We start from the raw sequence: 11,895 nt of genomic DNA on the forward strand, positions 1-11,895 counted from the left end.
CAAGGGGGGCTGTTTGGTGATGGAGGCAGGCGCATGCCTCTCCCCTGTGCCGCCGTTCTCCAGGGCCAGCGGCAGGGAGCCAGGCTGCCGAACTGCACTGCTGCCTATGGGCCTGCCCCACGGCCCCTACGCCCTGATCCCGAGCAGCAGTAAGGGCAGGGCCGGCCAGAGCGGGGGCAATTTGCCCTGGGCCCCACAAGCCCTGGCCCGTGGGCGGTCCGGGTCTTTGGCGGCGGGGGCCCATCAGTGCTGCCAAAGACGCAGAGCGACTGAAGGGCCCCCCACCGCCGAAATGCCGCCGAAGACCCGGACCGCTGCCGCCGGGTGAGTACAAGTGCCGCAGCTCCCCCACTTTGCCCCAGGCCCCTTGAACCCTCTGGGCGGCCCTGAGTAAGGCCCTGGTCACTGCAATGGGATCATCTTAACTATGCGCAATGATCAACCAGCGCCTGAGTGCAGATGGACATAGGGGTGCAGCGGGGAGGCTCCCCTGCCCCAGGGGCGATGGGTGGGAGGTGCTGCGCTTGGAGAAGCTGTGGCTGGGGCTGGGAACGTTCTGCCTAGCCCCGCTGGGAGTGAAGGACGCGGTCGGGGTTCTGCTCTCCTCCCTGTTATCCCTAGGAAGAGAAACCAAACCACTTAGGGATGTGAGCTTTGGACCCCACCGTGAGGGCGACGGTGTTATCCCCTTTTCACAGATGGGGAAACTGAGGCACGCAAAGGCGGCTGGAACAAGGCATTCGTTTCAGTGCTGGGCAGTGAGCTCACGACTGCCTGCCTCCCAGCCCTGTGCTCGGTCACACCTTGTATTTGAACACCGAAGCCTACAGCTGTCAGCCTGACCCGGTCCTCAGCACAGAGCGGGACTGCCCCAGCGAGCTCGTGTGTCTCCCCTTTGCAGGGCCTTGTTATGGCCTGTAGCCTAGGACAGGGAGACTCACAACACTCTGGCTGGTGGCTGAACTGACATTTTTTCCTGAAGTACTTAATTAACTTTAGAAAAAACAAATAAATATGTGCACGTAAACAGCCAGAGCACTGTCATTTCTATATGTAGGGTTTTTTCTGTACTCAACAATAAAAATAATGCTGTGAAAAGTGATATTGGTATGTTTGTTAATATCACTTTTCACAGCAAGTCCTGGCAAGTTAAGACCTGGATGAGCAGTGGGGGTGAGGCAGTGGGTGCCAGGGAGGATGGATGGAGGGGATGGGGAGTGAGGCAGCAGAAGCCTGGGGTGATGGATGCAGGGGGACCCGCCACCGTCTGGTCGGGGGTGTGGGTCGGTGCCCTGGGCCAGCACTCACTGGAGCCCAGGGTGGGCACCTGCAGCTGCATGGCCAGGGATCAGAGCCCAGGGTTGGCGCTTGGGGTCCGTGCCCGCTGCTGCACAGCTGGAGCTAGGAGTCAGCGTCCGTGGCCAGCACCCGCTGGAGCCTGCTGCAGCATCATCAGGACTGGAGCTCGGCATCCAGGGCCAGAGCCTGGGGTTGGCGCCTGCTGCCGTGTGACTGGGACTGGGGATCTGCACCTGGGGCTGGGGATTGCTGCCCATGGTCAGCACCTGCCGGAACCCAGGGTCGCCATCCAGGAGCAGTGCCCAGGCTCAGTGGCCAGGCCCGGGGATCGGCCACCACTGGGATTGGGGTCTCTGCCTGCTGCCACATGGCCAGGGCCAGGGATTGGGGGTTGATGCCACACAGCCAGAGCCAGGGATCGGAGCCTGCAGCCAGGAGTTGGCATCTGAAGCCCCATGGCTGAAGGCCAGGGCTGCATGGCCAGAGCTGGGGGTCAGCGCCCAGAACTCCACGGCCAGAGCTGGCAAGGACACGCTGTCCTGTGCTGGAGGAAAAGGCCCGGCCCCACCTCTCCAGAGGGTCTCTGGGGGATGGTAGTTGGGGGTGCCAAGCTTTTGTGCCTAGGAACAATGGTGGGAAGCCCGGTTTACTTCCCAGGAAAAGCTCCCCACAAGGGCATTGTTCCTGGAACGTCCCTAAACCGAGAGGCAGTTGGGGAGGGACGGGCTCGCGAGAGAACAGTGAAGATGTGGAGCTTTATTCCAGCCCTGCTTTGGCTCTGCACCTGGACGCTGGTAACCGGGGACCCAGGCACCTGCCCAGGTAGGAGACTCTCTGTTTTGGGGCTGTAAATGGGGGGCTAGGTTGAGCTCTGAGGCACCCATGTTGCCTAGTGATGGCGGGGGTTGGTGGTGTTTCTCTAGCCATTTAGCTGGGTCCAGCGCTGCAGTAGCTGAGTCAGGGCGTTGATGGCTGGGCCCTGGGTGCGGAGCCCGTTGGGTTGGCTGCGGGGATCCGTTTGGGGGCTCCAAGCAGGAGATGGGCTGGAGCTGAGCCGGGAGGAATGGAGGCTGGACCCCAGGGGAGAGCTTGGCTGGCTGATGCACCCCAACGAATCCCTGCCTCCCAGCTTAAAGCTGGTTGTAAAGGCCACGTGGCTGGGATGGGATGGGCAGCCCAGAGTGTGGGTGTGGGGGCGGGGTGGATGGAAGAATGGGGTGAAAGCTCTCCGCCCGCCCGCCCATCCACTTGGTGCCCCTGGGAAGGATTTCTTTCCGAGCGCCACACCGAGCCCAGCCCTGCACTGGGGGATGCTATGGGGTGGGCCATGGCGCAGGGACAGTGGAGTAGGAAGACGCAGGCTATCGCGGGGCCGGTGCTCGCTGAGAGCAGAGAGGCAACGTGGACATGGTGGTAGATGCCTTTTGGGTCCCTCTCCCTCACTGGGCTGTGCTAGGTCCCGTCCGGCAGCCTCGGTTCCGCAGAGCCCTCCAGAGACCGAGCCCAAGGGGCCAGCGGTAAGTATCAGAAGGGCCGGGGTAAGCGATGCTGGGAACCATCTCACCAGGTGACTCGCCGGGGCCGAGCCAGAGCAGGCGCTGGGCTCGTGCCTCCTCCCGTGTCTTTGTGTTTCCACAGAGGTGAAGGTGGTGGGTCTCTCCGGTGCTGAGAAACTCACCATACTACAGGGATGCCCCGGGACGCCAGGCGCAGCAGGAAGCCCTGGAGAAAAGGGGGCACCAGGTCAACCTGGCCTGAGAGGTAGGAGATGAGAGAGGGGCTCTCACAACAGGCGCTGCCCCCAAGCCGGAGCAGGCCCCTGTGGGGTGGTCTTGGGCCAGCTCCCAGCGGGTCTGTGGGGCAGGTGGAGAACGCAGCGGTCACAAGGAGGGGATCGGACTCTGGCAGCTACTGAGCACTATGGCTCCAATCCTCTGCTGGAGTCAGTTGGCACAGCGGCACTGACATCAATGCACCACTTACACCGGAAGAGGCTGGGGCCCAATGGCTCAGAGGTGTCACCAGGGCCGGGGAATCTCTGGCTAAGGGTGCAAACCCCAGATTGAACTGGGCACTTTGCTGGGCGGTGCCCGGTGCGACCCCGTCGCCCGTGGTTACCCTGGCTGGTGCATGGGCCAGCCGCCCCCTGAATCGGGCCCTCCGCCCCCCGGTGCCTCTTGCTGCCACACACAGGGCTCAACTGACCAGCCCCACCCCTCACCTCCTCCAGGCCCGATGGCATCGTCCACCGGGATTAGCCGGGCAGCCCCCATGAGCTGCTTCTCGTGGTTGCTATGGGAACAAGTAGTGATGGACGTTGAGCGCTTCCCTTCTTTCGCCTCTGGGTCCGTCCGTTTGTCCCCCTTTAAAAGAGCCCCCGGGGACTCTCCTCCCACCCCCGACCATGTTCTGCGCCTTGGCTGCGCTCAAGCACTTGCCTGCGTTCACTGCGTCTCTCCGTCTGCTCTGGATTTCAGGGACTGTAGGACCACCCGGGAAAGCGGGACCGAAGGGGGACCGAGGTAACTATGTAGCAATGGTCTTGGGGAGGGGCACTGAGGGTGTAGATTACACCCGATGGGGGGTTGTTATTCGAGGCAGGCAGGAGCCTTAGCATTCAGATGAGGAGCCCCCCCCGTTTCAAGAGGCGCTGGTGCCTGGGCTGGGGTCCACTCCTATCTGTTCTGCTCCAGACGGTTTAGTCCGTCCTGCCAAAATTCTCCTGTGGTTTTCAAGAGGGGCCTTCGGGGCTGCTAATAGGGCTCCCGGGCCTGATTTCCCCACCCCCACCCCGCACGTCACCACAGCCCTTCCCATCGATTGCAACGAGCACTGGGACAAGGCCTCCGAACTCGGGGTAGAATGAAGCTTTGGGACGGGTGTCCAGTGTCAGGGAGATGAGACAGTGCCCAGGATCAGACCCCTGCTTCCCCTGTGCTGGCATGAAATGGACTCTCTCTGGAGCATTTCCACCTCCTCTCACGCTGCAAGGGGCCGAGGGGGGGGGGGGGGCTCTGTGGGAGGGAGCCTTTCCACCGCCCTCAGTGGGGTTTGGTTCAGGTCCCCAGGGAGCAGGTGGCCGCGAATGTTGCACGCAGACACTAGAAGCACATGGCCGCGGTTCCTTGTACATTGCAAGGCGGGAGGGCAGTAATACACATCCCTTCCAAACAAGAGAAGCAGCTGTGACACAGCAGGAAAAACAGCTAACCAGGAACCTTCCACTCGTCATCCAACCAAGTTCTGCGGGCACCTGCTAAGCTTTGTTTTCTAACTGCGTTTTTTTTGTTTCTCGGACTGGCAGGAGATCACCCAGACCCTTCCTTCCTCTGCCAGAACGGTGAGTTTGCCTCCTCAGGCGCTTAAAAAAATGACTTACCAGTGTTTGCATTAGGGTAGCGCTTGGAGGCATCCACCCGCCGTGCATGGGGACGTGCTGACACAGAGCGGGAGACGGGCCCTGCCCCGGCGACCTTACAGTCTGGACAGCCAAGGCAGGCCAAGGGAGCAGCCCTGGCCCCATTTTACAGGGGGAGCTGGTCAGGGCCCAAGAGGGGTCGCTGGACGAAGAGGTCAGTACGCTGCAGCGCAGAGCTGTGCGGGGTACCCCCCCCCCCATCAGACTGACCCCACGGAGCTAGTGACTGGCTCAGGTCACACAGAGAGTCTATGGCAGAGCTAGAAACCCAGTTCCACAGAGTCTTCATCCAGGGCCTTAACCAAAAGCCCGTCGCTCCGGAGCGGTGAATATTCCCCTTTCAGGACCGGCCCCTACGTACTCACCGGAGCAGTTTAGTCCTGCTCTGGTGCAGTAGCCTTCACGTCAGAGGACTAAGCAGGCTGTGTGTGTTCGTCTGCTTGCTCTAGAAGGTTTCTCTCTCCTTCGGCCTGGAAAGCGCACGGGCCAGGAACGATAGCCAATAACATCGCCAAGGCTCTCAAAGCACTTAGGCGGGAAAGTATTATCAGCCCCACATGGGGAAACCGAGGCACACAGAGGGGCTGTGACCTGCCCTGGGGCACACAGGGAGTCAGTGAGGAACCCATGAATACAGACTCCCACTTCCCCCTGTTCTAACCATTAGACCACACTTCGTCCCTGAGCTGCTGCTAGGATCCAGGGATCCTGACAGGCATTCCCCCGCTTTTAAGCACTGGACCCCATTCCCTTCCCAGCTGTCCCTGTTCTAAGCACTACATGGAGATCAAACCCTCCTGAAATGACATTTAGCCTAAACCAGGTTCCTGGCACCTGCTGTGGCTGCTAACTTTGGTGGCACGGTAACCACCTATCGCTGCGAGGTGATCTCAGCATCGGCAGCCACTCAGTCCCGTCCCCTCTCTCTGGGAGAAGACGAGACTTCAGACACATTTCCCCAGGGACCAAATTCTGCCTTGATTCCAGGGCCAAAGAGCTGCAAGGAGCTTCTGAGCAAAGGGGAGTTCCTGAGCGGCTGGCACACCATCTACCTGCCGGCCTGCCGGCCGCTGAGGGTCTTCTGCGACATGGACACTGACGGCGGAGGCTGGCTGGTAAACGCAGTATCCTAGCGCCGGAGCGATGGTCACATCCAGAGCTCCCTGCTCCCAGTGCGGTGCGAGAGATTTACGCATGGGTAGCAGAATGTGGTCGTGATGTGGCTGGGGAGGGGTAGAGAGAATCATTCCTTACCCGTATGTAGCGCCTTTCACCCTGAAGGGCTTCACAACCCGTCTGCACAGGGAATCACGTCACCCATGGCTGGAATGCAGCCACCTCTGGGGAGGGATGGGGCAACTGTTTGACAGTGTGCAGTAAAGCTACAGTGCAGGGCAGGAAGCAAGGAAGATCGCTGCATCTCCCTGAACCAACAGGAGGGGTTCAGGTAGAGGAAGTTAACCCAGGTGTGGAGTTAGCTGGGGTTATCAGTCCACGAGTTAGTGGAGCAGAGAAATCGCTGGAAGGCAGATGCATCTGTCTCACCTTTCCCTGACTGCTGGCATGCCCCACAGATGTGTCTTTCTCTGCTTTGTAAGATTTCCCTTTGCTCACCCGGGCATGGTGTGAGTCCCCGGTGGCTAGCGGCGTGCAAGGCTGACACCCTGAAAGGATGACAATGGGAGGGATTTCAGAGTAGCAGCCGTGTTAGTCTGTATCCGCAAAAAGAACAGGAGTACTTGTGGCACCTTAAAGACTAACAAATTTATTGTAGCATGAGCTTTCGTGAGCTACAGCTCACTTCTTCGGATGCATAGAATGGAACACACACAGACAGGGGATATTTATACATACAGAGAACATGAAAAGGTGGAAGTATGCATACCAACAGGAAAAGTCTAATCAATTGAGATGAGCTCTTAGCAGCAGGAGGAAAAAAAACTTTTTGAAGTGATAATTAAGATGGCCAATAGAAGGTGTGAGGAGAACTTAACATAGGGAAATAGATTCAATTAGTGTAATGACCCAACCATTCCCAGTCTTTGTTTAGGCTTTGGGAGGGATGCGGACCATGGTTCTGTCTCTGATCGCTGTGCCAGAATGTCCTGCACCTGTGGGGGGAGTGGAGGGGAAGGAGGCCATGGGGCCGTCGCTCACAGGATCGCACTGGCTTGGCCGAGATTAACAGCCAGCGCTGCATGTGCTAGGGCTGGGGCCAAGCAGCAGAGTCCAGAGCCGCTCTAGCTAGGTACTTCCCCAGCACGTGGGGGGTGGGAATTGGAGCTGGTTTGCTTTGTGGATCCACCTCCAGACAGATCATTCTAGCCCAGGGGTCGGCAACCAAAGGTGGCACGTGAGCCAATTTTTGATGGTCAGCCCACTGCCGCTCTGGGGTTTCCGCTGCTGGCTCCTGCCAGCCGGGGTCCCACTGCCAGTCCCACTCAGCACCCACTGCTGGCCTGGGGGAAGGAACCCCAGGCTGGCAGCGGGCTGAGACCCCGGCTGGCAGGAGCCGGCGGCCGGAACCCCAGAGCAGCGACGGGCTGAGACGCTCAGTCGCTGCTCTGGGGTTCCGGCTGCTGGCCCCCTTGCCAGCCGGGTCCCCGCTGCAGCCCCACTCCCCTTGCTTCCGGTTGGAGTTCCAGCACAGGCCCCCTGCCAGACAGGGTCCAGCTTCCGGCCCTGCTCAGCCCTACCAGCCACCAGCTCCACTCACCTCCGCTGCTGATCTGGGGTTCCAGCCACTGACCTCCTGCCAGCCGGTTAACAACTGATTACGCAGAAGCCTGTGTGCAGCTTAAAATATCCAAATACGTGCCACCAGACATTGGAAAACTCAGCAAGGAAAAGCAAGGGCAAGGATCACACTAAACTGATAAGATCTGCATTTTAATTTAATTTTAAATAAAATTAAACATTCTGAAACATTTTGAAAACCTAGTTTGCTTTACATATAACAGTAGTTTGGTTATATAATTTATAGAGAGAGACCTTCTAAAAAAATGTTAAAATGTATGACCGGCACACAAAGCCTTAAATTAGAGTGTATAAATGAAGACTCAGCACAGCAGTTCTGAAAGGTTGCCGACCCCTGTTCTATCCTGTCTCCAGCCACAGTTACCGCTGGGGGTGGAGGGGGGAGGAAAGGCATCAAAACCCCATGATGTAGCCAACTGTGCAACATTTTACCCTAGTGGGGGAATTCCTTCCTGACCCCAGCCAGGGACAAGCTCATGCCCTGAAGCCTGAGACTGGACAGCCCAGTTGATCTTTACTTCCAGCTAGTGTCCCCATAGCTGCTCATCTGGATCCTCCATGGCCCAGCTCAGTCAGGGCTCCAGCTATTGTCTGAAGTTCGGCTGCCGGAGCATGAGAGCTGAGTCAGCGCCCAGCCCCCATTCTCGCTCCTCTCCTCCAGGTGTTCCAGAAACGCATGGACGGCTCGGTGGATTTCTACCGCACCTGGAGCGCCTACAAGAAGGGCTTCGGGAACCAGCTCTCCGAGTTCTGGTTGGGCAATGAGAACCTCCACCTGCTCACCCAGGATGGTAAGGAAGCCCAGCAGCTGTCCTGGGGGAGCTCTGGCCTGCCCTGCGGGCTGTTATGCCACAGGGCCTCTCCAGGGGGCGAAAGCGAGCAGCCATTACCCATCAGAGGCCTTTTAGATCCAGCCCTTGGATTCTGAGAGGCTGGAAATGCCCAGGTTAGGTGGGAATATCCCTTTCCCCTGATCCCCTCCTTTTCCCCGGGGGATCCCCGCTCCTCCCTCTCAGCCAGTTCCCACTGTTGGTCGTTCTGCCCTATTGCCCTGCAAAGACACGGCGTCGCTCACAGGGATGGTCACCCCTGGGTGTGCTGGCGTCGCGGTGGGCAAGCCTCCCTGCTTTGTGACTAGAAGCCCCGGCCCAGATCCCCCTCCTGGAGCTGAGAGGGAGCCAGAACGGGCCCCTGGCTAACACGGGGCTCTGTCCCTTCCCCTCAGGCGAGTTCCAGCTCCGCGTGGACCTGGTGAATTTTAATGACAGCAGCTCCTTTGCCAGCTACCGGTCCTTCAAGCTCAAGGGGGAAGAGGACAAGTACGAGCTTGTTCTGGGGACGTTCCTCGGCGGCTCTGCAGGTGAGGAGAGCGTGTCTGGCTGGCGTTCTGCGCTGCGCCACCTAGAGAGGCAGCCCGCGGGGGTGTGGGCAAAGGCACCTTTAAGCCACTTTTATGCCCTCAGGATTCAGGGCTGCTCCGAGGCTCAAATCAGAGCAACCCCAGGGATGCTCTACCAGCAAACTCCTGAGAGCTGCCCTGCAGTCCAGAGCAGCTCAGAGTCTCCATTGCACCATATACTGTGGAGACACCCCCTTCTGTCTCTGTGCCATGGGGACCTGTGGGACCTACACAGTGCCTCCTGCAGCAGGATCTGGGCCCCTGCACGCTGCGGGAGCAGCACAAAGAGGCCAAGGCGGGGGAGCGAATCTGTCCCATTGTGTGTGTGAGTGGGAGAGACACCACATGTTCCACTCCTCTTCGCTGCTCCTACAAAGAAATATGCATCCAAACTCCCAGAGCAAGGGATGGAGCGAAGCATGAAATGGGCTGAGCTTCTCCAGGGTCGCTCAGCCATTTGTAATCACATGATAATGACTGATCAGCATTAATACTTAACCCTTGGCGCGCCTCTGGTGCTGCCTCCCGGGGGCTTTCTGAGCACTTTGTGTAGGTCCATGGATTATGCCCCAAAAACCTATTGTGAGGGGGGTAAAGGATGGAGGGTGTCTGGGGAGCCCTCAGAAATGCAGCTGTTTCTGGGGAGGAGGAACGCAGCAATGCTAGCCAGCAATTTAAGGTAGGCAGAGGAACAGCACATCTGGCTCAAACTGTCACGCGGGGATTTAAGGATTGGAGGAGCCGGCCAGAGATGCAAAAGACAGATCTAGGTCTCAAACGATCACACACAGAAATACAAACGCCTATCCTGGGGCTCCCACATCTGGCAAAGAGGGATCCTTCCTTGTCTGCCTCCCTGCTGGGATCGCTGCCACAGGCCAGGCGAGGCTCAGGCAGTGGCCTCCCCCCCGCAGCCCCTGGTTCCTGGTAGAGAAGATTGCACGCGCTCAGGACACTTGGGCATCCAAAGCCCCAGGCAGCCCCACCGCAGCTGCCTGCACCCGGCATCAACCCCCTCCACCCTCCTTCTCCAGGCATTAACCCCATCGCTTCCAAGGGCGAGCGCAACTCTCCCGTGGGTGGCACCCACATTCGCTGGGGGGGTGGGAGGGGATGCAGCACGTGCCCGTGACAGCACTGAAGATTGCATCCTGTTACAAACTGATCCGTGGAGCATTGGGGTTAACAATCATCCTAAACCAGCCAAATAGGGGGGCAGCAAAGCGGTGGGGGAGGAAAGCCCACTCTGGCCCACTTTACAATGGGTCTGTCTCCTCCACCGGGGATCCTGCTGGCTCAGGGTTCCTGGGCACTAAAGTGATTAATCCCTAGGAGCCTCAGCAATCCATTTCCTTGGCCTGAATTACGCAGATGCTCCCTATCCGGCCCCGCCCACTTCCCCCGAGAGCGCTGCTGGCAGGGAAAAGCCGACCCGAACGCCACGCTCACGGATCTGAACCACTGCTCAGCTTTGCTAATAGCCCAGCTTCAAAGCACTTTACAGACTTTAGCTAATTAGCCCCCACATGGCCTGACAGCAGGCCCAGACTCAGGGAACCCTGGGGTTCAAAACCTGGTTCTGACACTCACTGCGTGACCTGGGTAGGTCACAGCGTTTGCTGTGCCCCACCACGTGATGGGGATAATGCACCACCTGGGGTGTATGAGGATTTGTTACTGTGCTATTGACACGCTAAGCATTACTACGTAGGCGTGTATTATCATTGTCCCCATTTCACAGCTGAGGAAACTGAGGCAAAGCCATGAAAGGCCCAATTTGCCACCGAGTTCAGCACATCGACAGCTCGGTGGGAAATCTGGCCCCGATTGTGGGTGCTGAGGCCTTGAAAACAGTCTAGCGCCTTGGAAAAAATGTGGCTCCCTAGCACCGTGGGCAAACCCAGGACTCCCAGATTCATAGCTAGTCAAGCCAAAAGGGACCGTGATATGCACATCGCGTCTGCTCTCTGGCATGACACAGCCATAGCATTAAACCTCAGGAGCGTGGATCCCAGTCCTAGGCTCAGACCAGACCACGAGCCCAGGCTGCCTCCAGGGCTATAGAGCCGGCAAGGGAAATGCTCCCATTTCTCTGCTGCTCAAGGTCATGCCTTGGTGCGGTTGTGGCACTGGGGTCTCGTGTGTCCCGCAGGTGACTCCCTGGGCCTCCACAACGGGCAGCCTTTCTCCACCTATGACCGTGACAACGACAGTGGGACGCAGAACTGCGCCGTCTCTGTGCATGGCGCCTGGTGGTACACGAACTGCTACCATGCCAACCTGAACGGGGGCTACGCGGTGGGGGAGCAGAAGCGGCAGAGGTACGGCATCGATTGGGTCTCTGGCCAGGGCGTTGGCAACCCCTACAAACGCACGGAAATGAAGCTCCGCTAGCCGGGGGGGGGGGGGCGTCCAACCTGTGCATCTGCGGCACGCCCGAGACAGCAGGACCGAGCTGCCTCATAGATCCTCGTGCAGCAAACCAGCTTCCTCTCCCCCTGCAGCAGCTTCAGGAGCCTCCAGTAATTACACCCCCCCCCCACCATCTCTGGAGGGATAAAAGACTCCTTCCTGGGATGATCCCCAAGGGCCCGTGAGGACAGCCCTCCTGATGCAGTCACTCCCCTCACTCCCAGAGCAACGGGGCAGATCCGTGCTCTCCTGGCCCTGCCATCTGACGTTGCCTTGAGTCGTGTTGTGTCCAGATTCTCTGGAGGCAGCTTAGCGCCATCACGTGCCCAGAGGCAAACGCATAGGCCACAGTGAGCTCAGTGCATGTCCCCACACAACGCGGCAGCATGTGATCCTCTGCAGAAACTGCTTTCCAATAGCGTTGCCCGGATCAGGACTACCGACTGATATAGACTTTGTGTGTGTACATACATGTCGTTGGGCCTGTGTATGCGTGTCAGACCCAATTACACGCATGTGGAGGGTAGCTCTGGCGTGTATTTTTCATACGATACTGCTGCACTTGCGGCTGCTGTGTTCTGTGCACCCAATAAAAGCATCACTCCCGGCC

General features: G+C 58.7%; 1 protein-coding gene across 1 annotated transcript; it reads left to right on the forward strand.

The window, feature by feature from the left end:
- The first annotated feature begins 1,873 nt into the window (after positions 1-1,873).
- On the forward strand, positions 1,874-11,895 carry FCN3 (ficolin 3). Its single transcript, XM_039511674.1, has 8 exons — positions 1,874-2,121; positions 2,938-3,060; positions 3,777-3,821; positions 4,604-4,639; positions 5,705-5,832; positions 8,136-8,265; positions 8,700-8,834; positions 11,026-11,895. The coding sequence occupies exons 1-8, from the start codon at positions 1,890-1,892 to the stop codon at positions 11,265-11,267; spliced, it is 1,071 nt and encodes a 356-aa protein (XP_039367608.1). The 5' UTR covers positions 1,874-1,889; the 3' UTR covers positions 11,268-11,895.

The sequence above is a fragment of the Mauremys reevesii genome, linkage group 23 (genome assembly GCF_016161935.1).
Source record: "Mauremys reevesii isolate NIE-2019 linkage group 23, ASM1616193v1, whole genome shotgun sequence".
Taxonomy (NCBI): domain Eukaryota; kingdom Metazoa; phylum Chordata; order Testudines; family Geoemydidae; genus Mauremys; species Mauremys reevesii.

Excerpts from the sequence above, each read along its gene's own strand:
- FCN3 (XM_039511674.1), top strand. The coding sequence starts at position 1,890 with ATGGTAGTTGGGGGTGCCAAGCTTTTGTGCCTAGGAACAATGGTGGGA. Across the intron at positions 2,122-2,937 it reads GGACCCAGGCACCTGCCCAG|AGGTGAAGGTGGTGGGTCTC; the intron begins GTAGGAGACTCT and ends GTGTTTCCACAG. Across the intron at positions 8,266-8,699 it reads CCACCTGCTCACCCAGGATG|GCGAGTTCCAGCTCCGCGTG; the intron begins GTAAGGAAGCCC and ends CCTTCCCCTCAG.